The sequence below is a fragment of the Myotis myotis genome, unplaced genomic scaffold (genome assembly GCF_014108235.1).
Source record: "Myotis myotis isolate mMyoMyo1 unplaced genomic scaffold, mMyoMyo1.p scaffold_m19_p_12, whole genome shotgun sequence".
Taxonomy (NCBI): Eukaryota; Metazoa; Chordata; class Mammalia; order Chiroptera; family Vespertilionidae; genus Myotis; species Myotis myotis.
The window spans coordinates 29,486,184-29,513,449 of NW_023416316.1; the positions used below are offsets into that span (position 1 = coordinate 29,486,184).

The following is a 27,266-nucleotide window of genomic DNA, read 5'->3' on the forward strand; positions in this document are numbered from 1 at the left end:
TCCCTATATTGACCTATATATTCAATACAATTCTAGTAAAAATCTTACATGCTTTTTTATGAGTTTGACAAGCTGATTCTAAAATGTATTTGAAAGAATTATGACCCAAGGACAATCAGTAACTCTCTAAAGAAGAATTAAATAGTCTGGGGTTTTCCCTTTGAGATATCAAGTTTTATTGTAAAGCTGTAGGCATTGAGACAGTGCAACTCTGTTCCTAGAACCAACCAGCTGACCAATGAAATAGAATAGAGTCTTCAACTAGGCTCATGTATTTATGGAAACCTGTTATATTATAGATCTCTGGGAAAGGAGGATTATTAGGAAAGGAGGGGCTTTTTGATTAATTGCAGTGGACCATTATAAACAGGATAGTTTAAAGAGGGTAAGATTAAAAACCAAACAAACCTTAACTTTCCTATCCAAGCGGATACAAATAAATTTGTGTTCCTTAATTCATTCCATTCATATATACACACACAATATGAATTCAAAAGAATTAAAGATTTAATTCTAAAAGGTAAAATTTTAACAATTTTACAAGAGAATATAGGATCATATTTTTATGACCTTGGATTATGGCAAGATTTCTGAAACAAGATATTCAAGCATTAACCATAAAAGAAAGATTGAAAAGTTCCATGACATTAATATTAAGAGCATTCGTTTGTCAAAACACACTATAAAGTGAAAAAAAGCACATTGGGAGAAGATATCCGCAAAATACATTATGATGAAAGAATTAATATATAGAATGTTTTTTAAAAGGCTTTAAAATCAATTAGGAAAAGAAAGAAAACTTCAGCCCTGGCCAGTGTGGCTCAGTTGGTTGTAATGTCTTATGCACTGCAGGGTCGCAGATTCAATTCCTGGTCAGGGCACAAACCCATGGTTTTATCCCCAGTTGGGGTGTGTATGGGAGGCAACCAGTCAATGTTTCTGTCTCACATTGATGTTTCTCTCTTTATCCTCCCTTCCTCTCTCTCTAAAAATAATTATTATAAAAATAATTAATTAATTTTTATTATAAATTAGGAACATAATGAGGTAACATTTTATAACTAGTAGATAGCCAAACTTAATAAGTCCAACAGTGTTAAGGCTTGAAGAGGACATTTAATAACAGATAATCTTAGATCTCACCCTACAACCCTGGCCAGTGTGGCTAGTTGGTTGTGCGTTGTCCCAGGCACCAAAAGCTTGCCAGTTTGATTTCTGGTCAAGGCACATGCCTGGGTTGTGGGTTCAATCCTTGGCGTGCAGGAGGCAGCCAATGGATGTTTCTCACTCTCTGCCTGTCCCTTCCTCTCTCTCTCAAATCAATAAAAACATATTTAATTTTAAAAAAATCACCCTACAGAGTGTAACTTAATAAAACTATTTTGAAAAACAATTTGCCATAGTTCAACTCCCATGTATCCTATTGAACAGTTTTACTCTTAGGTATGTACCCTAAAAAAATTCTTACACATATATTCCCAAATTCATACATAAATGTTCATAGTATAATTGTTTGTATTAACAAAAGCAAGCAAGCAAACAAAACTAGAAGCAACCTTGAGAAGAGGAGAATGGAAAAATAATTTTTAAAATATTCACATGATGGTTGAATATACTGCAATGAAAAGGTATTGTTACAGAAGACCAAAGAAATACCAAGCTCGCTTCGTAGAGAAAGGGAGGGACCCCATTTATTAACACTAGTGGACTCCGGGAATAATTTCCAAATCAGAGTGAAGAAACATGCAGAGAACCTGTCTATGTATCCCACTGGGGTCTTTGTCTTGCAGATAGGCCCCCTGCCCCCTTCGTGGCCCTGCAGAAAGGCCCCCAGGTATCAGGCCACATCCTGGCACAGCATAACAACCCTCCCCCACCCAGGGCAGTGCATTGTTCACAGTTTTTATGGCCTGACACGCCTTGCTAGACCAGTTTCGTCCTCAGTATGAGCAAAGCTACAGACAACAACACAGGTGAAGCTTAGAAATGTAATATTAAACTGTTTTAAAAATCAGAGAAAATTCCTTTTAGTAGAATATAATTATAAAGTTCCAAGCAAGCTAAACAAAACATATTGTTTAGAGAATCAAAGATATGTCATGCAACTACTCAAAAAAATTAAGGGATTGATACATCAAATACAGGGTAGGAGTATATTTGCAAGGAGATAGGAGGGTGGGAGAAAAAGAGGCACACACCTGCAATATAATGGAATATTCTAGTTCTTAAGTTGTGAATGGATTTACATGTGTTCATTTTGTTGTTCTGCTATTTATTTACACTAATAAAAGAGGAACATGCAAATTAACCATTACTCTGCTACACTCACCAGCCAATCAGGAGCAAGTATGCAAATTAACCCAACTAAGATGGCAGCAGCCACAGAGCTGGAGCAAGCAGGAGGCTTGGGTTGCCCCCAGCGATGGAGGAAGCCAAGCTTCCCGCCTGCCCTGGCCAGCCCTGAGCTCTGTTCAAGGCTACAAAGTTTCAGTTATAGAAGATAAATAAATCCCAGATACCTGCTTCCAGCCTGCCCTGGCCTCTGCTCAAGGAGGCGCTGAAAAAAAGAAAAAGAAGGAGAGGCTGGGAGCTTGGGTCGCCGGGGGGCGTGCCCAGCCTAAAAACGGCATCAGCCCCTCAGGCTGGCCAGGCACCCCAGCAGGACCCCCCCACACCCTGAAGGGGCTGTGGGCAGCCTGAAAATGGCCCTCAGCCCCTCACCCAGGCTGGCCACACCCCCACGGGGTGAGGGTCCTCTCTGGGGGGCGTGGCCAGCCTGAAAACAGCCCTCAGCCCCTCAAGCGGGCTGGCCAGGCCTCCCAGCGGGACCCCCCCACCCTGAAGGGGCTGTGGCCAGCCTGCAAACAGCCATCAGCCCCTCACCAAGGCTGGCCAGGTACCCCAACAGGACCCCCACCCTGATCCAGGATACCCTTCAGGGCAAACCAGCCGGCCCCCACCCGTGCACCAGGCCTCTATACTAATAAAAGGGTAATATGCTAATTAGACTGGGAGACCTTCCAGGAGACCTTCCAGACATTCTTCTGGACAGAGCCATGGTGGCGGGGCCGAGGTAGAGGTGGTTAGAGGCCAAGAGAGGAGGGCAGTTGTGGGTGATCAAGCCAGGATGGGACGGCAGTTGTGGGTGATCAGGCTGATGGGGGGCGGGGCCGTTGGGGGTAAGCAGACTAGCAGGGGGGCCAGTTGGGGGCAAGGAGGCCATCAGTGGGGGTCAGTTGGAGGTGATCAGGACAGCGGGGGTGGGGGCGCAATTTGGAGTGAGCAGGCCAGCAGGGGGGCAGTTGGGAGTGAGCAGGCCAGTGGGGAGGGAAAGTGGGGGTGAGCACACTGGCTCAGAGGACAGTTGGGGGTGAGCAGGCCAGCAGGCAGAGTGGTTAGGGGCAATCAGGCAGGCAGGCAGGCAGGTGAGTGGTTAGGAGCCAGTAGTCCCGGATTGTGAGAGGGATGTCCGACTGCCAGTTTAGGCCCGATCCCTGTAAACCGACAGTAGGACATCCTTTGTGGGGTCCCAGATTGGAAAGGGTGCAGGCCGGGCTGAGGGGCACCCCCCTCCCCCCGCACAAATTTTGTGCACTGTGCCACTAGTATACTAATAAAAAGGTTGTGGGTCTTAAGATTGGACAAGCCTGGTAATTCTTTAGAGAACTTTAGAGTGAAGCATTCTTGGATTATTACAATTGGAAGTAATTTTTTCCCACCTCAGATTTTCTCATTATACTTAGTTTTATTTTCTTGGAATAACACAGAAGGTAATCTCCTAAGGGGCTGGAATTATAATCTATATTTCTGTTTGCCTTTACTAATTTGCACTGACAAACTTAACATGATGGCTTGGCTCATTGAAAGATAAATTAGGAGTTGTAGGTGGGATCTATGGATGCACTTTGGAAGGAAGATTTTATACTAAGATCAAATGTAAAACCTCACATATATCCTTTGTATTTTCTCCCAAGAGATGATAAATATTGTTAGAAGATCTAAAATGTTGTGTACCTAAAATGAATATCGAGTTTTCTTTTTGAAAGTTCATAATAACTAAGGAGATTTAGATATTTTTGAGTTCTCTCACTGTACATTCAGACATGATTTCTTGATATTAAATAATCTCAAAGTATTTTTTAGTTGGTCTCATAAAAGCCCCCAATTCTCTTTCTCTCTCTCTTTTTTTTTTTTCAGGTTATTCTGGACTTTATGAAGCCATTGAAAGCTGGGATTTCCACAAAATAGAAAAGTTGGAGGAACATAGATCACTTTTAAGGCGTTTGCAACCAGAATTTAAAACCAGAATTAATCCAAATGATATCCTTCCTGAACTATCTGAATGTTTAATTAATCAGGAATGTGAAGAAATTAGACAGGTAATTTAATTAAAATAAAATTTTGAATTGGGAAATAATTTGAACATGGAAAATGTTTTCTGTTTTCTATTATACTTTAGACCTAAGAAAGATCCTGCAACCCACAAAAGTCTTCAAATCTCAGGCTTACTTACCTAGAATAGTAATTTAATTGTGAATTGAGTAATTTTTATGTCACAAATTTTTTCAGGTTTGTCCTATTTTCAGTTAAAAAGATTTTTATTGCTTTCTGAATAATGTTTTATGCAAATTTATTTATTTTTATTATTTTTTTTTTAAATATATTTTATTGATTTTTCACAGAGAGGAAGGGAGAGAGATAGAGAGAGTTAGAAACATCGATGAGAGAGAAACATCGATCAGCTGCCTCCTGCACATCCCCCACCGGGGGATGTGCCCGCAACCAAGGTACATGCCCTTGACCGGAATCGAACCCGGGACCTCTCAGTCCGCAGGCTGACGCTCTATCCACTGAGCCAAACCGGTTTCGGCTTATGCAAATTTAAATAAAATCAACTAGCTTAGCAAATTTAAAAAAGCCATATAATATAGTGGCTAAGTATTCAGGCTCTGGACACAAATAAACTTTGTTAGAATCCTAACTCAACCACTTACTAGTGATATGATCTTAGGCAAGTTACTTAGTTTCTCTAAGCCTCTGTTTATTCATGTTTAAAATGGTGTCTTATTACTATATTTTTATAAATACTAAATTAGATAATATATGTAAAGTATATTACATATATACTTTAATATAAAGTATATTACATATATATTACGCCTGGTGCATAATAAGTGCTCAATAAATTTTAGTTATTATGATTATGATTTTTTTTTTTTTTAAATATATTTTATTGATTTTTTACAGAGAGGAAGGGAGAGAGATAGAGAGTTAGAAACATCGATGAGAGAGAAACATCGATCAGCTGCCTCCTGCACATCTCCTACTGGGGATATGCCTGCAACCAAGGTACATGCCCTTCACCGGAATCGAACCTGGGACCTTTCAGTCCGCAGGCCGACGCTCTATCCACTGAGCCAAACCGGTTTTGGCAGTTATTATGATTATGATTAATAATAAAAGTCATGTAAATCTCACCACCTTGAAAAACCCATTTGTTCATATTTGGTTATGTCCTTTCAAATATCTCTCTATGCCAATATACCCATATTTTGAATGGCTAGCGTGTGGGTTATTTTCCTAATATTGCTGATGATGATTGAATATAAGATCTCAGAGGAGGTGAGAATACTTGACTTGACATAGTGATACACTATGAAGAGGACAAGGACAAAGGAAGGGTTTTTTATTCTATTTATTTATTTATTTTTAAATATATATTTTATTGATTTTTTACAGAGAGGAAGAGAGAGGGATAGAGAGTTAGAAATGTTGATGAGAGAGGAACACCGATCAGCTGCCTCCTGCACAACCCCTTCTGGGGATGTGCCCACAACCAAGATACATGCCCTTGACCAGAATCAAACCTGGGACCCTTCAGTCCGCAGGCCAAGGCTCTATCCACCGAGCCAAACCGGTTCGGGCAGTGGTCGACAAACTGCGGCTCGGCAAACTGCGGCTTGCGAGCCACATGCGGCTCTTTGGCCCCTTGAGTGTGGCTCTTCCACAAAATACCGACTTCTGTGCATGGGCCACGAAGTTTCAGTCGCACTGTTTGTGCGCGCCCGCACATGGTATTTTGTGGAAGATCCACACTCAAAGGGCCAAAGAGCCGCATGTGGCTCGTGAGCCGCGGTTTACCGACCACGGGATTAGGGCAAAGGAAGGGTTTTTTAAAAAAATTGTGTGTGATGGGGCAAAAATGTTCATGAATAAGACCTATTGAACCAAACAATAATTTTAAATCAGATAGCACTTAAGTTGGTATTTCTTCGATAAAACCTCATGAAAGGAAAACTTTGAAATAATTGATCAGTCAACTGCAGTTGTCTTGCTCAGGTTTGTTCCAACAAGGGGCCGATGGCAGGTGCAGAGAAAATGGTTGAATGCCTTCTCAGATCAGACAAGGAGAACTGGCCCAAATATTTGAAACTTGCTTTGGAGAAAGAAGAGAGCAATTTTAGTGAACTTTGGATTATAGAGAAAGGTAGGATTTTGAAGGAACAGTTCTGAAGGGGGGAGGGAGGGTCTGAAAGCATACTCTGCTTCCTCATAGTTCTCCTTAGGGCTTCCTTCACTCCTACCTGTTTTTCACGCGCTGTCAGAGGCATTTTTCCCCTCTGATACCCATCGCTACCTCTCTAATGAGAGATCAGCATGAAATTGAATTCTGGAAGGCAAGGGGCTACTTGCCTACAGAAGTAGTTTGGGTGTATATAACCCCTAAATATGGACCAGGGCAAACCATTCTCATCCAGAATTAGCCCATCTGGCCCAAAGGACTTGGGGGAGGCAGGGTCTGAGCTCACTATATTTGGGTTTAGATTATCAGAGAAATCTCTTGAAAATTCAAGAGTTAAGAGGGTCCAAACCAGGACTTATCCCTTTTCACAGTAGATTCATGATAGACATTGCTTGGTTCTTTGCCTGGAAGCCACCTGGAACTGAACCAGAGCAGGATTGAAAAAAATAATCTATTGTATTAAGTATCTGAGTCCTGAAGCTAACCTCAAAGCATCATTTTAAAGCAGCGGTTCTCAACCTGTGGGTCGAAACCCCTTTGCGGGTTGAACGACCCTTTCACAGGGGTCGCCTAAGGCCATTGGAAAACACATATATTATTCATAATGTTTTTGTGATTAATCACTCTGCTTTAGTTATGTTCAATTTGTAACAATGAAAATACATCCTGCATATCAGGTATTTACATTACGATTCATAACAGTAGCAAAATTACAGCTATGAAGTAGCAACGAAAATAATTTTATGGTTGGGGGTCACCACAACATGAGGAACTGTATTAAAGGGTTGCAGCATTAGGAAGGTTGAGAACTACTGTTTTAAAGGTTGAGTTTGGTAAACCCTCTTAGCTTTTTGTGGCTTCTTTAGATCACAAGTTGTTCCAGAAATACACATCTGGTTTCCTGGGGAGGCCAGGAAAGGAAGACAGGAATATTTTCTTTAGTGTGCATATGAGCCACCGGGGCATCTTGTTCAAATGCAGATTCTGATGCAGTAGGGGTTCAGGAGTCTGCATTTCTAACAAGTTCCTGAAATTGCAGATCTGTGTCCTACACTTTGAATAATAAAGTCCAAAATGACTTTGGAGTTCAAACTCCAAATTGAGATAGCAAACTTGAAAAGATTCTTTTAATTGTTTTAAAGGTGACAGGAATGTTTGTGAGAAATCTTAATGGGAGTTTACAATTTTAGTATTATGACCTCCTTGTGAGGCTTTCACAATCAATTAGTTTATGTAAAGATTCTAAGATGCTTTTTGGTCTCATAAAGGTGCAAAAGAGGAAACGAAAGAGCTTGAGGATGGAGAAATAGAATCTTCCGACGTACAGATTTTCTACAAGGAAGAACCAGAATGCCAGAATCTTAGTCAGAATTCATGTCCACCTTCAGGTACCCAGCACTCTTTTTTCTTTTCCATATGTTGCCCTTCAAGTATTTTGTGTGGGGACATGTTTTCAGTACCAAAAGTCACAGTCTTATGAAAAGGTTTTTAAGGGAAAGTAATAAAGAAAAGAGAATTTACATGACAAGAAATACTTTTTTCTATGGTTAGGAATTCAATTGTCAACTTCTTCCTCTTCTATCTTCTTTTTTTGGTCTTCTTTTATCACTAAGAAAATACAGGCATCTCTACATGAAAATGCAAATAGTCCTCCCAGAAACTCAATGTCCATGAGCTCCTGCTTTCACAGACAGGATTTTAAAAATCAGCCCTGCTTTCTAATGAAATATTTCTACTATTTGAGAGTCATTTGCTATCTTTCCTTCTAGGATCCCAGGGCTGCAGTGTAAATTGATGAAGTTTGTGCGCTGCCCATGGTACGCGGCTGAGGGTTGAGAGGGGATTGAGATCCAGCTTGTGCTGTTTGTCAAACAGGGGCTATGTCCTCTGAGCAGAGAGCTTTTTCTAATTCATACAAAGGCCCGGTATGAGTTACCTGTGGCTGTAAAAGGCCCATCTTATTCTTTTCATGAGACCAGAAAGTTGCATAATAAGCCATAGTAAAAAGTTATTTACCAAAGGGCACCAGGGGGAAAATTATGATATACATGAGTAGTGTTAGAAGAAGAAAGATGTGATTTGGGGATAACACCATGAGAAGCAAATTTATAGATTACTTCTGCAACTGAATGATTCAAGTTTTTGGTCATTTCAAAATAAAATCAATGAATGTAAGTTGCTTTCAACTTTTGTGACATGTGAAAGGTCCTTAGTGAACTCTCTAAACCTTTTAGAAAGTCTTCTTTTCTTTCAAATGGATAGTTTGGACTCAATAGATGATTTTCAAGGTATTTGTGGCTTTTAACATATTTCCATTTGTTTATCTATTAGTGATATAAAGCCTCTGATTGTTTTTTAAAACTTCTGGTTCTTGCCTGCTGGCATGGCTCAGGGGTTGAGTGTAGACCTATGAACCAAGAGATCACAGTTTGATTCTGGTCAGGGTACATGCCCAGGTTGTGGGCTCAGTCCTTAGTGGGGGGGTGGGGGTGCGGGTGTAGGAGGCAGCCAGTCAATGATTCTTTCCTCATCATTGATGTTTCTATCTCCCTATCCCTTCCTCTCTGAAATTAATAAAAATTTATATTAAAAAAAACAACAACAAAAAACTCCCTTTATAACTCTGTAAACATTCCTGATTATGGGGATATCCAATGTGCTCTCCTCTGGCCATCCTGACCCAAGGATGGCCAGTCTGTGTCACACATCTTTCTTAACTTCCAGGGAACTAGGTTCACCCCATAGTCCCCAGGAAAACCTTTCTTAAAATTCTTTAACATACATTCTAAAACAGTGGGTTTGGAGGAACTACTTCCCATATTTGCAGTTAAACCATGTAATACCTCCCAGTTAAAGAGACACAGGACAAGCACAAGGTAACTTTCGCTTCACACAGACTCTTAAATTCACAGTCAGTCTGAGCTTTGACTTCCACTCACGGAAAGTCCCTGAACCGAGGCAAATATTTTGCCTAAGTGGTGATCAGCCACTTCTTCTGTCCCAAAAGACAGTCCTGAACTCAGACTGCTCCCCCCAGGGGAAAACTTACCAGTCAGGCGTCTGGTTCCCGAAAGGGCTTTTCTGTCCTGCTTGAAGTCCACTGGGGCGCAAGCGGGGGTCCCGGTCATCCGGGTCCGATGAGGACTGAATCCAGTAAATCACTGGAGGCATGCCTTTCCCATCTTCAGGAGGGAGCTGGGCAAAAGGACCGGCCATTGGCCTTTACCAGCGGTGCCCTAAGTAGACAGCATGACTGGTATTTTCCCAGCTAACACACCAGATTAATGCAGAAGAATTAATCAGCTGGGCACTCAGAGGATATTCAGAAAAAATAGCCTTTATTTCTAGATGCACACGTGCCGTGACTCAGGGGAGTCAGTTTCCAAATCCTGAGTGATGAATATGGATGAAGCTTTCCCTTTATACCCTTTAGTTTCTTTGTCCCCCAAATATAGTACAGGCTTCTGGACTTTTCATGGGCTTGCAGCCCCCTGTGAGTTAGGATGGCGGAAGTGAGATTACACTCAGAGGCCTGTCTGGTGCCAGCACTGCCAAACCCCTCAGGGTGTTGTATATGGTTCGCGGTTTATGGCCTCTGTAAAATGGGAGTATTCTGGGAAACAGGTTCTGCAAGGCAGGCCAGTCATCACAGATAGAATGGAGTTTATCTGCAAGCAAGAGTGTGCATCAGAATTCAGATAGCTAGCCCCCAAATGTCTTATTTTCCCCTTCACTTTTAAGAGAAAATAGCCCATGTGAGAGCCTTCAGAATTACAAAGCATGACTGCTCTTCAAGAAGAGATTGCTTTGAGAATTCAAGATTTACACAGTTTAGTGTTTTTCAAAGATTTCTTGCTGTTTTGTTCCATGTAGCATTTCCTTTAACCGGTGGGCATCTGTGTTGCCCTGAATTAAGCCATTTGTTATTTTATTTTTTTCTTCCCTTTTTGCCATCACTACTTTGTCATTGAGGGAGAATTCTTCACTTCAAATCAGTGGAGAAGCTAGAATGTTAAAAACAAGGATTGTAAACTTTCCGACATGAGGCCCTTCTTACTGGAGTCAGCATTCCTGTCTGTCTGACAATAGAAAGCTATTGCCTTGATCCCTCAGGCAGAAACTCCTTGGTAATTTTGTTCCTTTTGTGTTTCAGAAGCATCTTGTACTCAGAGCCCAATTAAGCCAAGAAATTACCAACTAGAGCTCGCTCGTCCTGCTTTAGAAGGGAAAAACATAATAATATGTGCTCCTACTGGTAAGCTGATTGCCAGAACTTAGATGGTTTGTTTCTCTGCTTCCTTTTTTTCCCCCTTTTATTGAATACTGGGATGAAATGGGCAAGTTTTAGTTTTTTCCTTGTTCCATTTGTCTTTTGAGAAAACCATGTTATTAATATAGTCTCAAGGTATTTTAAAGAACCCGAGGGGAAAGAAACATGCCATCTTTTCGCTTGCTGCAGGCCCTGACTGTTTGAGTTCATATTACCTAGGGAGTAGGTTAATATTTGTTAGTCCTGGTGTAATTCTGCCATTGTTTACCCATTCACATTACCGGTTTACTAGTCCATCCAGTGGTTTTAGGAGAGCCAAAAAAAATTACCATTCGACTGAAATATTTTAATAGGATATTAGTGACCTTTTCTTTTTCTTTATGTTAAAAGGTTGTGGGAAAACCTTTGTTGCACTTCTCATATGTGAACATCATCTTCAGAAATTTCCACGAGGACAAAAGGGGAAGATTGTGTTTTTTGCTAATCAACTCCCAGTGTATGAACAGCAGAAATCCGTCTTCTTAAAATATTTTGAAAGACATGGGTTAGTATAACAGTTGTTTGAACTTGTTTTTCTCTAGCTTTATGTAACTGGGTGCTTTCTGCTTTGTTTTGGTTTTGGGAAACCATGATTTAAAAAATTCATAGTAGATTCAGCTTTTATAGAATCCAGATGTAATTCCTTCAGGATTCAAGTCTGTTTTGTTAGCTATACCTGAAATCCTAAGTAAATGACTTGAGATACATTTTACATTTAACTGGCACATTTAACTTTTTAATGACTTTATGATTTATTTACTATGACTCTTTAAGTACTAGTTTCTTAGTGACTTAATATATACTCCTAGCCATTTTACCTAGCTTGCATTTATTGATCACTTACTATGTGTAAGACGTTGCTAAGCACTTGTCTCCTTTTTGACTTAGGGAGAATGCAGTCAATTAATGTTCTGATCTAGTGTTTCATATCTTTGTGGTTTCTCACTCACACCGTGGTTGGTAATAGGCAGTTTCTGTCATTTCCAGGTACAAAATTGCAGGCATTTCTGGAGCCACAGTTGAAAATATCTCAGTGGATCAGATTGTTGAGAACAATGACATCATCATTTTAACTCCACAGATTCTTGTGAACAGCCTTAAAAATGGGACTATTCCATCACTATCTGTCTTTACTTTGATGATATTTGATGAATGCCACAACACCAGCAAACTCCATCCTTACAATGTGATCATGTTTCATTATCTAGATCAGAAACTTGGAGGATCTTCAGACCCACTGCCCCAGGTATCTGCAACATCAGATGGATTCCTCGGCAGAGCTGTCACCTTCCTAAATCGTATTGATTTACTCTTTTTAAAAAATATTTTTTTATTGATTTCAGAGAGGTAGGGAGAGGAAGAGAGAGATAGAGATAGAAACATGAGTGATGAGAGAGAATCATTGATCAACTGCCTCCTGCACGCTCCACACTGGGGATTGAGCACGCAACTCAGGCATGTGCCCTGACCAGGAATTGAACTGTGACCACCTGGTTCATAGATGGATGCTCAACCACTGAGCTACATATACCAGGCTTGACTTACATATATATATGTTTCTGTTGACTTTTAGAGAGAGAGGAAGGGCTAGGGATAGAGAGATAGAAACATCGTTGAGAGAGAAACATCATCGTTTCTCTACACATCCCCTACTGAGGATCAAGCCTGCAACCCGGACATGTGCTCTGACCAGGAATCGAACCAGTGACCTCTTGATTCATAGGCTGATGCTCAACAACTGAGCACACTGGCCAGGCTTGACTTAACTCTTATGGCCACAGTGAAGATGTCCTTCTCAGGTTCTAAGTCCATATTATATAACTCATTGATTAAATTTGACTCATTGGTTAATTTATCCACTTAACAAATATGTATCAGGTGCCTCCATGCACTGTGCAAGGCACTGGGGATGCAAATATAAAAAGACATATTCCTTGCCTTCAAACAGCTGAAGTTTCATGGGGAGCCGGTTATGTTAGAATTATGTCATAGTATATCATGATGGCACACTATGGAGGTGAGTACATGGTGCAGTCACAAGAGAAGTAAAAGAGCTCCTGAGTGTGCTGTGAAGGTAAGGCAAGTCCTAACAGAAGTTAGGTTAAGCAAACACTAACAGGAGTTTACAAGGTAGATAGCGGGGTGGTTTTCTGGAAAGGCTACTGTGTGTCCAGAGGCACAGAGGGATGAAAGAACATGGTGTGCTTAAGGATCTTGAAGCTTTTAAGTATCACTTGAGTGTAGAGTGTGAAGTAGTGAATAGCAGTAGGTGAGTAAGGATGGGAGAGAGGGAATGATTGATAGAACAAGGTGCCAGGAGAGCCCTGGCCAGTGTGTCTCAGTTGGTTGCATGTGTCCCATGTGCTGAGAGGTTGCTGGTTCCATTCCTGGTCAGGGCACATGCCCAGGTTGCAGGTTTGACCCCCAGTCGGGGGCATGCAGGAGGCAGCTGATCAATGTTTCTCCCCCACCAATATTTCTCTCCCCCTCTCCCTTCCTCTGTCTCTCAAATCAATAAGAACTTTTTTTATTTTTAAAAGATGCCAGGGGAGACCAGAGGTTTTAGATAAGTAGGCAAGTAGCTGGATTAGTACAGGAGACCAGATGGAAAACCATTTTTGCTATTTTTGGTGTCATTAGAGGGGAGAGGGAAGAGGAGTCATCACAGAGAGTAGTTCTCAGATGGAGCAGGAAAGGAAGGGAAGTTGGATATAAGCCCTCTTTTCTCTTGAACATAGAAGATGGGAATGGAAGATGCATAGAGAGGATTTGAAATGGAAGAGAGAACTAATCCACAGAAGAATTGCCTGGTTATACTGGGGGCTCAGATGAAGTTGGGAATCATGAATTTGTAGCATAGTAATCTCACATTTGTGTACAGTTCTCTAACCCTAATAATTACCTGTTTAGGAAACACAGATGGGAAGAAATTCGGGATGGTGCCCATAGACGAAATTCAGTTGCAATCACATTTCTTACACCCTTTTCTTCTAGAAGCAGAAATTGGTAGTTCAATATTCAATATTTACTGAGAAGCTTTTAGAGGAAGAAACAAATATTTATTAGGTGACTGTTAACCTATATTCTTTACAAATGTTATCTTACTAAATTCGCACAGCTACCATTTTAAATCGCTATTGTTACCCAGCTTTACAGAGTGGGAGCTGCTTGTCCAAGGACACACAGCCAGTGTGACATGGCTGGGCTTGGAATGGAAGTATGTCGGATTGCAGCCCTTTTCCTTTTCAGTATGTTGTTCTACCCATCATGGGGGACACACGGGTAAAGAAGAAAGAAGCCCTGCCTTGAAAGGGTTTCCTCTCTTCATATCTATGCCGATTTGTGTTCAACTCATGCGTTGTGACTTCTGCATTTATTCAGTGCTTTACTTAATGAGGACCTTTCTATTTACACTATCATAGAGAGTTTCAGGGGGAAAAAATGTCCCAACTTCAAATAAATATTCTTTATTTGAAGTTGGGGGGAAGCCTGCGGTAGCAGGAGAGAGTTACAGGAGGGGCTGAGGAAATACCATGCTTTCCCCGGACATCTCATGGCTTGGAGTGCTCTTCACAGGTCATTGGGCTGACTGCCTCGGTTGGCGTTGGGGATGCCAAAAACACAACGGAAGCCACGGAGTATATCTGCAAGCTGTGCGCTTCTCTTGACACATCAGTGGTGGCAACAGTCAAAGACAACTTGGAGGAACTGGAGGAGATTGTTTATAAGCCCCAGAAGTGTAAGTGAGATCCAGTAACAAGCCCTTTAGACTCTGTAATCCTCTGCTATTCCTAGTTCAGAGCCATTTGAATGGACACTAAGTTTTTACACTTTCTCTGTTTAGTAGAAACTATTTAACCCCAAACTTGGAAAATAATCACATTTCTGGCTCTCTCCTCGACGGAGCTCTCTCCCCAAGCAATGGATGAACCTCAGCAATGGCCTGTAGAAAGCAAACAATCTGACTCTTCATTTCCATAAAACTCATACAGAGAACCATGAGAGGGAGAGGTGATGAGAAAATCTAAGCATGTAAATGGCCAAGACCCGGGCTCGGTCCTTCCTGGTGTCCATGCCTGGGGAGGATACTGTGTGGTCATTCATCATTTCAGTATTTATCTGATAATTTTGGTTGAAATTATCTGAATTCATCATACCTCAAAAGATGAGAATATGATTTTTATAAGATTGACTAGAAATGTTTATTGGATACCAGTGCTGTACTAATTCAGCAAGAGGGTGCGGGGAGAGGAAATACACATGATTTCATGCTTGTCTGAACAACATGTGACTGTACAAGGCAGAACAGACAGACATGAAATAGTCAGGGAGGAGGAAGTTACGTTTCTTTCTGGAGCTGCCTGTAGGGGTTTAGAGAAGATACACACTCTGAACTTTTTAGTATCAAGTACATATTTATTCATAACCTGGTCCGCCCTGCCCTCTGAGCTTCCTCTCCTCCCAACTCCCATAAACCCAATCGTTGCATTCCTGTGGGCTCCTCAAATGTGTCAAATGCCTTTTCTCTCTAACTTTGGTCCATGCTCTATTTGTACATAATTGCATTTGCTTCCTCCTTTCCTCTTCCCCTGCGTATCCCACACCACTGCCTCCCTCGGAAGAATTTGGTTTTTTTTCCTCCCTGTGCTCCATGACACTTGTGCGTACTTATGTTACCGCACTCTGCTGTGGTTACTTGGCAGTTGTCTTTTTGTCCGCTGAGAACACACGGAGTGAGTTCTGTTCAACTGTCTGTCACCAGAATATGGCACATGGCGGTCTGTTAATACATTTCTGCTGAAACAATGCAATAGTGAATGTCAGGGACAGTGCAAACAGTCCTGAGGGTTGTGTGGAAAGGAATCGAAGAACAGAGACAGGCTTAAAAAGCGTCATTTGCAGAGACAAGCTGGACACCAGCCTCCTTAGAGCAGGGGCTCCGTGTGGAGTAACCCGAAAGCCAGAGTGAGAAGTTGGGTCAGACCCAGAGCACAGCAGACATGTTAGCAGGAGGGATCTGTTGCAAGGTTTGTTTGTTGGATCACCTCGGTGAGTTACCTGTGAGCTTGGGGCCTCAGAGGAAGTAACAACAGTAGAGAAAGGTTTGGGGATGCCTGCTTTAAATCTGACATAAGCTTCCTGAAAAATACTAACTTTCCTTTGATGGCTCTAGTTTTCAGGAAAGTGAAATCACGGACCACCAACACATTTAAATGTATCATCTCTGAGCTGATGAAGGAGACAGAGAGTCTGGCAAAGAGCATCTTTGGTGAACTTGGTACCATAAGTCTCGGTGAGATAAATTTCATTTCCTGTCCTCTCCATTTGGGAATAGCCACATATTGTTACTAATATTTGTTTGCAATTTCCTTAGTTCAGACAATGCCAAGACCTATCCAGAGGTTGACTTTCTTGTTTATAGGTTATTCAAGAGCCTTCCAAGTCCTCCTTTATTTTCTATTGCTTTTTGTCCCTTTGTAAATCCAAAGTGAATGCAGGACAACACACCTGAAATATATTACATGTAAATCAGTTCATTGCTCTTTTGACTTCCAAATTAGCTTTCTGTCCTGACTTCCTATTGCAGGAATGAAACCACCATTCCTCTATGGCTCAGATTCAAGCCTAGAGGTGACCTTTTTTTGATCCTTCTTCTTTTGAGGCTCTCTCATGAAGTCACCAAGTTCTTTTCTTCTCCTCATTATCCACTCATTCATTCACCAGAGATTATTGTGCCAGGCACTGTGGTAGAGATGGAAACAGCAAGATCAAAGACATAGTCCCCACCCTCCGGGAGCTCACAGTGAAACAGTGAGAATCACATGCGAGTAGTTTCCATGGGACCGGGCAGCGTCACACGCTGGGTGCCATGGGAGCACATGGGAACAGGACTGGGCTGCTGGGAAGGCTTCCTGGGACAGATCTAGAAGTCAGCCAGGTTAAGGAGAGACATAAGTGAGATCGAAAGGCATTAGGCATGGAAGGAAGAGAGAGTGCAGTGAGTTTTAAAAAGTACAAGCTTTTCATGATAATTTTATTTATATATTACATATTTTTTCATGATAATTTTAACATGTGAGTAAGGAGTGAGGCTAAAGGGAGAGGCAGGGGGTAGACAGGGAAGGGCCTGGTAGGCCAAGCTGAGTTTAAATTGTTCCCTAAAAGCATGGGAAGCAACTGAAGATTTTGATGTGATAAGGATACCAGTGAAGGTAGAGGGCCGGAGGCTGTGGAGATGCGTGGTGAGGGAGGAGGCTTGTGCAAAGCGCTGCAAACAGGAAGTGTTCAGACTTAATGGCTAACTGGATTTGGGTGGGAGGGAGGAAGGGAGTGGAAGATTTCCCCACAGGCTTCTCGCTTGGGCACCTGTGCATATGCCTGTGAGTGGTACTGGTTCTAGAACGAGGAGCAGCTTTGGCAGGCACAGGGTGAGTTGAGAGTTTGGGTGACAATTGAATTTCTAATGTCTGCAGGGTATCTCGTGGTGCCTCACCTTCTCTCACACTTTTTCTACTTCTCTTTTCTTTTACAGCTTGATTTAGGGCTTTTTCTGATAGCCTTCTAGCTGGTGTGCCCACCTTCACTCTTTTCCATCCATTCCCTCCCCCATTGCCTGGCTAGTCTTCCTGAAGTACCAGTCTTACCGCATCAGTGTCCTGCTTGAATCCCTTTGTTTACAGGCAAAACCCTCCAGGTCTCTTCCTTGACTGTCTGAGTCCTGCCTGCACAACCTGGTTCTACTTCTTTCCACTTTTACCTTCCACTCCTTCCCCGACTAAATTTTTTTATTTAGCCTTGAACATGCTCACTCATTCGTTTGTTCATTCAGTGTTGGCAAGGTGCTGGGTGATGGGAATACACAGTGGACCCTGAGACACAGCTCCTGCCTTCATGGCATTTCCAGTGTAACAGTAAAACCAGAATTAGGAAGCAATAAAAATAAAGCAACGGGATGGGGTGAGTGGGTGGTGGGAGAAGGGTGTTTCAGGCGGGGGAACAGCATGGACTGAGGCTGGGAGAGTAGAGAGTGGGGACTCACATCAGTCCTATAAATGCAGGGAGGGGAGTGTATAGAGATGAGGATCAGAAGCAGGGAGGGCTGGGTCACAGAGGACCTGTGTGAAGCAGTGGGATAGCAGTTCCTCACCTTCAGTTTGGAAACTCCCTCTAACTGCTGAGTGAGGAATGGGTTGAAGGGAATCCGGGGAGAAGTGGGGAGACCAGTTAGGAGGCCATGATACCATCCAGGAGTGTTATGACGTGATCTGACCTGGGGAGGGGGCTTGAATTTCTACCTTCTTATTCCCTCCATCTCTAATATCGTACGTCCTCCTTTTTGCCAGTCCAAATCCTGTCAACTGTTCATTTCTGGATTGCTTAGCTCATTTTTTTACTAGACTTTATTTTTTTAGAGCAGTTTTAGGTTCATAGCATAATTGAGCAGAATGTACAGAGATTTCCCATATACCTCCGTGACCACAGCCTTGCTTATTTTCATGCTTCCCCAAGTTCAATAAATACTTGTTGATTCATGTAGTTCACTGCTGGCCACCTCGTTTGTAGTTGGCCTGGGGAAGAAGCATGTCAAGGCCACTTGTCTCAGAAGCCTCTTTCGTTCCTTTTATTTAAAAAGAGGAACATTTTAGCCCAGAAATAGAGCTCTTCCTCTGAATTTTATTGCACTGTGCTCTTCCCCGGGAGCCCTGAGAACTGACTCTTCCTAGAGTCACTCGCAGACTGAGCTACTGGAGGACAGGGCTGGGTGTCCCTCCTCCTTTACCGAGGCCCCAGCGCCTACACAGAGCCCGGACTGCTGAACCCTGGCCACTCTGTGCACAGAATAAGAAAGAAAATTAGAGGGTAAGGCATGCTCAGAACCTGAAATGACTGACATATGACACAATGAAAAACTTTTTCTTTCCAGAAAACTTATCTCAGTTTCAAAACAGGAATTTTGGAACACAGAAATATGAACAGTGGATCGTTGCAGTTCAGAAAAAGTGCGCGGTGCTGCACCTGCCAGACAAAGACAAGGAAAGCAGGATTTGTACAGCACTTTTTTTGTACACTTCACATCTGCGGGTACGTTGCTTCTTTGGAAAGGCATATTTTATTTTTTATCTATTGATTAGAGAGAGAGAGAGAGAGAGAGAGAGAGACATTGAGTTGTTGTTCCACTTATTTATGCATTCTTTGGTTGATTCTTGTATGTGCCCTGACCTGGGATCAAACCCACAACCTTGGCATATTGGGATGATTCTCTAACCAACTGAGCTACCCGGCCAGGGCTAGTCAGGCATATTTTAGTTGTAGCACCTACTGGGAGCTGTGCTGTGGCAGCCAAGGAGGGAACATCAATTTTTCATCCTGCCCCCACAGCTCATACAGGAACTTTCCAGAAGATTCTTATGAAGCAGACTTCCAAAAATTACCCCATTCAGCATTGTCTTTGTCTGCTTTCTGAACTTAACACTGGAGGCAATAGGATGGACAAGGGGAGGCTCTAGGCCAGTGATGGCGAACCTATGACACGTGTGTCAGAGGTGACACGTGAACTCATTTTTTTGGTTGATTTTTCTTTGTTAAATGGCATTTAAATATATCAAAAATATAAATCTTTGTTTTACTATGGTTGCAAATATCAAAAAATTTCTACATGTGACACGGCACCAGAGTTAAGTTAGGATTTTTCAAAATGCTGACACGCCGAGCTCAGAAGGTTCGCCGTCACTGCTCTAGGCTGTGCCTCCAGCATGCCCATGATTGACACAATTAGGAAAAGCTGGGTGAGGATGAACATTACTGTAGATATGTGACTGGTGACAGCCATCCTTAAAGTCAGTACGGGACTCCTGTTGCGCTATCCTGAGCATGTATTCCTACCTCGGATAGAGCCACATGTGCACAGGAAGATACGGATATTTTAGGATACACTCAACCAGAATGCATTTATAGGATTTTAATGAACGTAATATTTGGTGTAGGTGGTCAAGCGCCATCATTCTGAGCAGGCGCAATCACCATTCAGTGATGACTTTAGATGTATAAAGGGATTGAGTTGAATGTCTGAATTTTGAGGCAGATTGATATAGAAGTTGATTTGCTTTTAGTCTTTGACATGCATTTTTCTTGTAATTTTCTCTTTCTCTTCCAAGGTAGACCTCTAGAATCCAAAGTGATCCTAATTAATTATTGATTCTAGCTAACTGAGATTTTTTGAAAACAGTATTTGATTCCAAGATTTCACTAAGTACCATAAGGGACTGTTCATTTAAAAAAAAACTAAGTTGGAACATATTTGAGAAAAGTTTATTCTTAAAATTAATTCCATGCCAAGTTACAGCTCATTGAACTTAAGTACAGCAGATGTGTTGGACGTTAGAAATACATTGAAACTCCGTTTTCATTTTAAACAGAAATTTAATGATGCCCTCCTTATCAATGAGCATGCACGGACGAAAGATGCCCTGGATTACTTGAAAGACTTCTTCAGCAATGTCCGCTCAGCAGGATTTGATGAGATAGAGCAAGATCTCACTCGCAGATTTGAAGGTGGGTGGTGTTTCCGGAGGAGGAAGCCATGCAGCCTGGTGACTGCAGTGATAGCATAATTGTGCAGCATTTTATTTAGCATTTGGTGATGCTCATGTAGAATGTTGTCCTGGACTTACGCAGATGGCCGGACCATGGAGCTTCAGTGAAGTCTGGTACTAAAGGAAAGAACCTGTGGCTTATCCTAGTTCCGGTTTTGAAGAAGGAAAAATAGTAGGACTTGCAAAGGATATATTTCATGGAAATAGTTAATAGTAGCATATTTTGATTTTACTTTCAGTAATTTTATAAAGATTACAAACTACAAAAAAAAGTGTTTTAATGATATTAAAAATACTGTAATTTATATATACTTCTATGTAAAGAGGAAAATCAAAATGGCTCATAATTCCATCTCCCTCATATTAAGAAAATTTTGGAAGATAGTAAATGAAAAGTAAGGCTTCCTTCTCCTTCTCCCCTGTTTTCCCCCCAAAGATAATTGCTGTTAATAATTTTTGGGGAAATGGGGGGAAAAAGGAGACATATGTACTACTATTTGTAATACTTTAAACAGTAAAATAAAATTAAAAAAAAAATTTGGGGGGGCCTAGACTGAAGTATTTATTTACACATATGTGTAACCCAGTGATGTGCTGCTAAACATTGAACAACCAGCTCTTCAGGGGGGAAACAAAATATATGCATTTATTGGTGTATTTACTAGTAATGTATGCATTCAGTTGGTGGTTTTCACTTACACAATTTTGGTCAGATTAAGAGATTAACGGAACTATAGCTGAAAGTCCCAGTGTGTTCTAAATTTCTAGAATTTATAAGTCGTTTACAAAACGTACTCCTTTTGCAGAAAAGTTGCCAGAACTAGAGAGCATTTCTATGGATCCCAGCAACGAGAACCCTAAACTGAAGGACCTCTGCTTCATCTTGCAAGAGGAGTACCACTTAAACCCAGAAACCAGAACCATTCTCTTTGTTAAAACCAGAGCACTTGTGGATGTAAGCTTCTTCCTCCTTGTGGATAACAAATTGAGCAGTACCATTTTATTGGAAAGATTGTCTTTTCTTTACTTCACTGTTGTAATTACTCTAGTTTATAATGATGTCTTGATACCTTTACATGTTTTTTATTCTTTTCATTGATTTAAAAAAATTTTAACCATTCTATGGGTATGTAGTGATATCTCACTAGGGTTTTAATTTGCATTTAACTAAAAACTAATACTGTTTAACATTTTCATATACTTATTAGCTATCCACACATCTTTTTTGGTGAAGTGTCTGTTCACATTTTTTGCCCATTTTAAAATGGGTGTAGCTGGATTGTTTATCATGTTATATTTTTTTAAATGTATTTTTATTGATTTCAGAAAGGAAGGAAGGGGGAGAGAGAGAGAGGCATACATAATGAGAGAGAATCATGGATCGGCTGCCTTCTGCAAGTCCCCCACTGGGGATCGAGCCCACAACCTGGGCATGTGCCCTTGACTGGAATCGAACCTGGGACCTTTCAGTTCGCAGGTCAACGCTCTATCCACTGAGCTAAAGCGGCTAGGGCTTATCATGTAATTTTGAGTGATCTTTTATTCTGACAAAAAGTCCTCTGTTGGGAACGTGATTTGAAATTTTTTCTTCTGGTCTTCTGGTCTTCTCATTCTCTTAACAATATATTTTATAGATGGAAAGTTTTAACTTTTGATGAGGTCCAGTTAATCAATGTTTGCTTTTTGTGGATTGAGCTTTTGGTATTGTATCTAAGAGCACTTTGCTCACCCACAACCACAAAGGTTTTCTCTGTGTTATCTTCTAGAAGCTTTTACATTTTATGGTTAGCTCTCCAATCCACTTTGAGGTATGGGTTGAGATGCTTTTTTTTTCTTTTTGTATGTGAACATCCAGTTGTTCCAGCACTGTATATTGAGAAGACTATTCTTTCTCCATTGACTTGTCTTCGTAACTTTAAAAAAAATCAGTTAACTGTATTTATGTGGATCTATTTCTGGATTCTCTATTCTGCTCCATTTATCTATATGTCTGTCCTTTCACCCATCCCACACTGTCTTTTTTTTATACTAGATTTATTTATAGGTAATCTTTATTCCTTAGAGTTTATCCATATAAATTATATAATACTACTTTGTTTAGTATATTTACAGAGTAATGCAACTATCACCAAAATCTAATTTTAGAATATTTCAATCTCCCCACAAAGAAAGTCCCCACTCATTTGCAATAACTCCTCATCAAAATTCTACTGAGTCCTAAGTAATCATTTATCACTTTCTGTCTCTATACATTTGCCTATTCTGGACATTTCATGTAGATAAAACTGGAAAAGAGTGGACCTTTGTGACTGTTTTCATTTTACTTAATTCTTTTGCATAATGTTTTTGAGATCTATCTATGTTGAAACAGAAGTAAATTGTCCATTTTTTATTGTTATACATCCCACACTGTCTTGATTGCTATAGCTTTATAGTAAGTCTTGAAATCAGCTAGTATGAGTTCTCTAACTTTTTCTTTTCTTTGAAATTGTTTTAGCTGTCTTTCTTTGTCTTTCCATTTATATTTTAGAATCACCTTGTCCACATCTATGAAAAAGTCTACTTGGGATCTCTTTTGGGATTGCATTGAATCTACAAACAATATTGGGGAGAAACGACATCTTAATAATATCGAGTCTTCCAATCCATGACCATAGTATATTTCTTCATTTATATAGAGATTCTATATTAGTTACCTATTGCTGACAACAAATTGCCCCCCCCCCCAAAAAAAACAAAACTTAGTGACTGGGAACAACAAACATCTATTATCTTACAGTATCTGTGGGTCAGGAAGCGGAAACAACCTAACTGGGTGGTTCTGGCCCAGCGTCTCTTGAGGCTGCAGTGAGGTGTTGGCCATGGCTGCCGTCATCTCAAGGCTTGAATTGGGAGGATCAACTTCCACCTCACTGAGATGTCTATTGGCAGCATCGGGAGATGTGCTACTTTTTTTTTAAATACATTTTTATTGGTTTATCTCCATTCAGATAGGAATGGAGAGTGAGAGAGATAGAAACATCAATAATGAGAAAGACTTACTGATCAGCTGCCTTCTCTAGTCCCACACTGGCGACTGAGCCTGCAACCCAGGCATATGCCCTGACCAGGAATCGAACCGTGACCTCCCGGTTCATAGGTTGACACTCAACCACTGAGCCATGGCCAGCCAGGCAGAAGATGTGCTTCTAAGCTCACTCACTTGGGCCTCTCCACAGGCTGCATGGTAGCTGGCTTTCCCTGAGTGCGTGATTCAAGGGGGATTGAGGAAAAATGCCTAATATGGAGTCACAGTCATTTTATAACTTCAACTGGGAAGTGATACCTCATCATATCTGTCCTATTTTATTCATTAGAAGCAAGTTAATAAGTTCAGTTCACACTTGAGGGGAAGGGACACAAGGATCTGAATACCAGGGGAAACAGATCGTTGAGGGCTACCTCCGACGCCACCTACCACATCTTCTTTGGTTCCTTTTATCAGTGTTTTGTTGTTTTCAGCATACAGATTCTGCACGTATTTTGTTAGACTTATACCTTAGTATTACTTTTTTTTTTTTTTTAATATATTTTATTGATTTTTTACAGAGAGGAAGGGAGAGAGAGAGAGAGTTAGAAACATCGATGAGAGAGAAACATCGATCAGCTGCCTCCTGCACATCTCCTATTGGGGATGTGCCCGCAACCCAGGTACATGCCCTTGACCGGGATCGAACCTGGGACCTTTCAGTCCGCAGGCCGACGCTCTATCCACTGAGCCAAACCGGTTTCGGCTAGTATTACTTTTTAATGCTGTTGTAAATGGTTCTTTTGTCTGTTGCTGGTATATAGAAATACAATTGATTTCTGTCTACTGATCTTGTGTCCTAGATCTTGCTAAACTCACTTTTTAGTTTTAATCTAAACTTTCAATCTAAACTTTGCTTTTATCACTTAAAAAATATCTTTGATGACAAAGATTTGTACCTTTATGGTTAATTATTGCATAGAATTCAATTCCAAGAAGCAGTTTTCTTAGTTTTATCAATCTGAAAACTGTCTGTATACTAACTTAACATATACTTCTTGCATATACTTCAGTATTGAATTAATACAGATGGCATACAAATTGGGCCTAACTGAAAATTGCTTTTCGTTTTCAGGCTTTAAAGAAATGGATTGAGGAAAATTCTAAACTCAGCTTTCTAAAACCTGACATATTGACTGGACGTGGCAAAACAAATCAGAACATAGGTATTTATATATGGTATACTATATATAAGAATATATGTAATCTATTGAATCTTTTTTATGTTTGTATCAGGGTTCAACTAAAGAAACAAAACCAGTAGGAGATTTTATATATATATACACACACACACACACACACACACACACACACACACACACAGAGATACGTGCATATACATACACACAGGGGTTTATTACAAGGTACGGCATACACAATTGTACTGGCAAAACATGTCTGAGGTCTGCAGGGTAGGTGGTCAGGAGCAGGCTGGAACCCCATAGCCATGAGCTGTTTGAAGTCCTGAGCTCAGGAAATACCTAAACCAGTGATGGCGAACCTTTAGAGCTTGGCGTGTCAGCATTTTGAAAAACCCTAACTTAACTCTGGTGCCATGTCACATATAGAAATTTAAATTTTTTGATATTTGCAACCATAGTAAAACAAAGATTTATATTTTTGATATTTATTTTATATATTTAAATGCCATTTAACAAAAAAAATCAGTTCATGTGTCACCTCTGACACGCGTGTCATAGGTTCGCCATCACTGACCTAAGCCCTTTTCTAATACTAATACCTAATCAGTATTATTGATTAGGTTAGGCCCACCTAGGGTGAAGCCCCTGTTGATTCCCTTAATGTCAACTGATTAAGAACTTTAATTACAACTGCAAATCCCACTAGAGACTGTAGTTCAGCCTAGGCAAGTTGACATATCAAAAGGCCATCACATGCTCACATGCCAGAAAGTTGCAGACATTGCCTCCTCCCGTTCTTTTTTTTACATATTGTTTGAGCATGTCACTCTTCTGCTCAACCAGTAGATTAACTGGAAGTAGAAATGCTCTGTTTCTGCTTTATTGTTCTTTAAACTATAGATGCTTTTGTGTGTATTATATACTTTGAGTTTAAAAAAATAGTCCAAGTAGACAAGCCTGAACTCTAGCGAGGGTGGTCAGAGGAGGTAAGGCTGCCTCTGTGGTTGTCCAGGAGGAGGCAGTGGCCAGCCCTCACCTGGCATTCTCACAGCCGTGCTCCCCACGCCTCAGTGACCAGCAATGCCAGCTCCTCTCTGCTCCTCCTCTTTAGTGTTAGGATAAGCAGTTCCCACCCTGTCAGTCCTCAATCATCACCCTTGCACTTCCCCCTTATACAAATTTTAAATTCCGTGACTCTAAAGGGCAAATTCAGATTTTGAAAATTTGGCATACCAAATGAAGTCCAACACCACAGATTCTTTTTTTTAAATTCTTTATTGTTTAAAGTATTACATATGTCTCCTTCCCCTCCGCCCCCATTGACCTCTCCCCAGCCACTCCCAACCCCCCAGCTCACGCCCTCACCCCCCTACTGTCTCTATCCATTGGTTATGCTCATATTCGTGAGTACAAGTCCTTTGGTTGATCTCTCACCCCGCCCCACGCCCCTGCTTTCCCTTTTAGGTTGGATAATCTGTTAGATGGTTCTATGACTCTGGCTCTATTTTTGTTCATCCGTTTATGTTCATTATATTCCACAAATGAGTGTGATCATGTGATATTTATCTTTCTCCAGCTGAACACCACAGATTCTTGTGGTCAAAGTTCTTTACCATCTGACTCCAACATGAGTCCTATATGATTTTCCACCTTTGTTATTTCCCCACAAATAAACACTCAGAAAATATTTTCTTATTTGTTTCCTCTGTTATTCATCCATCCAGCCACATTTATTTAGAACTTAGCCAGTCATTGTGCTTCTGCCAGACAGCCTTGCACATTCCCACAGCATCCATTCTGCCTCCACTTCATTGCTCGTCACATGGAACTATAGCTTCCTATTGTACCCCTCTTCCTCAAACTATGAGCTCCTTGTAGGTAAAAGTGGACCTTTAACCATTGTATTCTTATCTGACAAACCATAATGCCGAATAAATGTTTGATGAACAAATGAATGAAATTAATGAAGTATGGTGTCTGTCTTGAAGTTGTTTTGTCCTTCACAAAGTATATCTCAAGACTTTGACAGCCGATATACTAGGAAAGAAATGGAACTTTTATAAATTCTATTAACTCTAAAGTGGGGGTCACTGAAGTTCTTTCTCCTCTCATTATATCAGTGGCTGAGAACTGCTCACTCTTAGGATCCTAGACTTAAAAATTCAAGGCCAGGTTCTGCTGCAAGGTAGCCTGTCAGTTATCATATTTCCAAAAGCCTCAAGGTCCTCATCTGTGAAGGGGAATGGTGACACTTGCCACGCCAACCTAAGAGAGCTTTGTGAGGTTCCCGTGAGTAAGTAGATGAAAATGTTTTGTCAGCTGTAAACTCCTATACACTTGCAAAGGTATTACGATTAGTTAATATATTTTTTTAATCAATATTTGTTTTGAGACAACACAACTAAAGCCACACAGCTGGTAAATGCCGCCGCTGGAATTTGAACTCAGGCAGTGTTGTGGCAGAGTCCAAGTTGCACCGCCCTACATGTGCTCTCTCTAGCGATGATAGGATAGGCCCTACAGCCTGAGGTTGTTGAGAGATCATGAATACAAAGCACTTATCACGGTCCCTGGCATGCAGTAAGCATTCCATAGTTAATAGCTGCTTTTCTTCAAGGGTAAAATTCCCTCT

General features: G+C 41.0%; 1 protein-coding gene across 5 annotated transcripts in view; it reads left to right on the forward strand.

The window, feature by feature from the left end:
* DDX58 (DExD/H-box helicase 58) overlaps positions 1 to 27,266 on the forward strand; it is a 57,858-nt gene that overhangs the window by 20,825 nt on the left and 9,767 nt on the right. For 4 of the 5 annotated variants that reach the window (XR_004971248.1, XM_036330615.1, XM_036330614.1 and 1 more), the window contains exons 3-14: positions 4,198 to 4,379; positions 6,340 to 6,487; positions 7,792 to 7,911; positions 10,677 to 10,778; positions 11,184 to 11,337; positions 11,820 to 12,078; positions 14,409 to 14,571; positions 16,006 to 16,125; positions 18,757 to 18,914; positions 20,249 to 20,384; positions 21,232 to 21,380; positions 24,568 to 24,658. Coding sequence is in view for 4 of the 5 variants with exons in the window: in XM_036330615.1 (XP_036186508.1) it covers positions 4,198 to 4,379; positions 6,340 to 6,487; positions 7,792 to 7,911; positions 10,677 to 10,778; positions 11,184 to 11,337; positions 11,820 to 12,078; positions 14,409 to 14,571; positions 16,006 to 16,125; positions 18,757 to 18,914; positions 20,249 to 20,384; positions 21,232 to 21,380; positions 24,568 to 24,658 (1,782 nt within the window). In the remaining variant the exon portion in view is untranslated. The remainder of the gene's footprint in view (positions 1 to 4,197; positions 4,380 to 6,339; positions 6,488 to 7,791; positions 7,912 to 10,676; positions 10,779 to 11,183; positions 11,338 to 11,819; positions 12,079 to 14,408; positions 14,572 to 16,005; positions 16,126 to 18,756; positions 18,915 to 20,248; positions 20,385 to 21,231; positions 21,381 to 24,567; positions 24,659 to 27,266) is intronic. The other variant, XM_036330613.1, reaches the window with a different exon arrangement.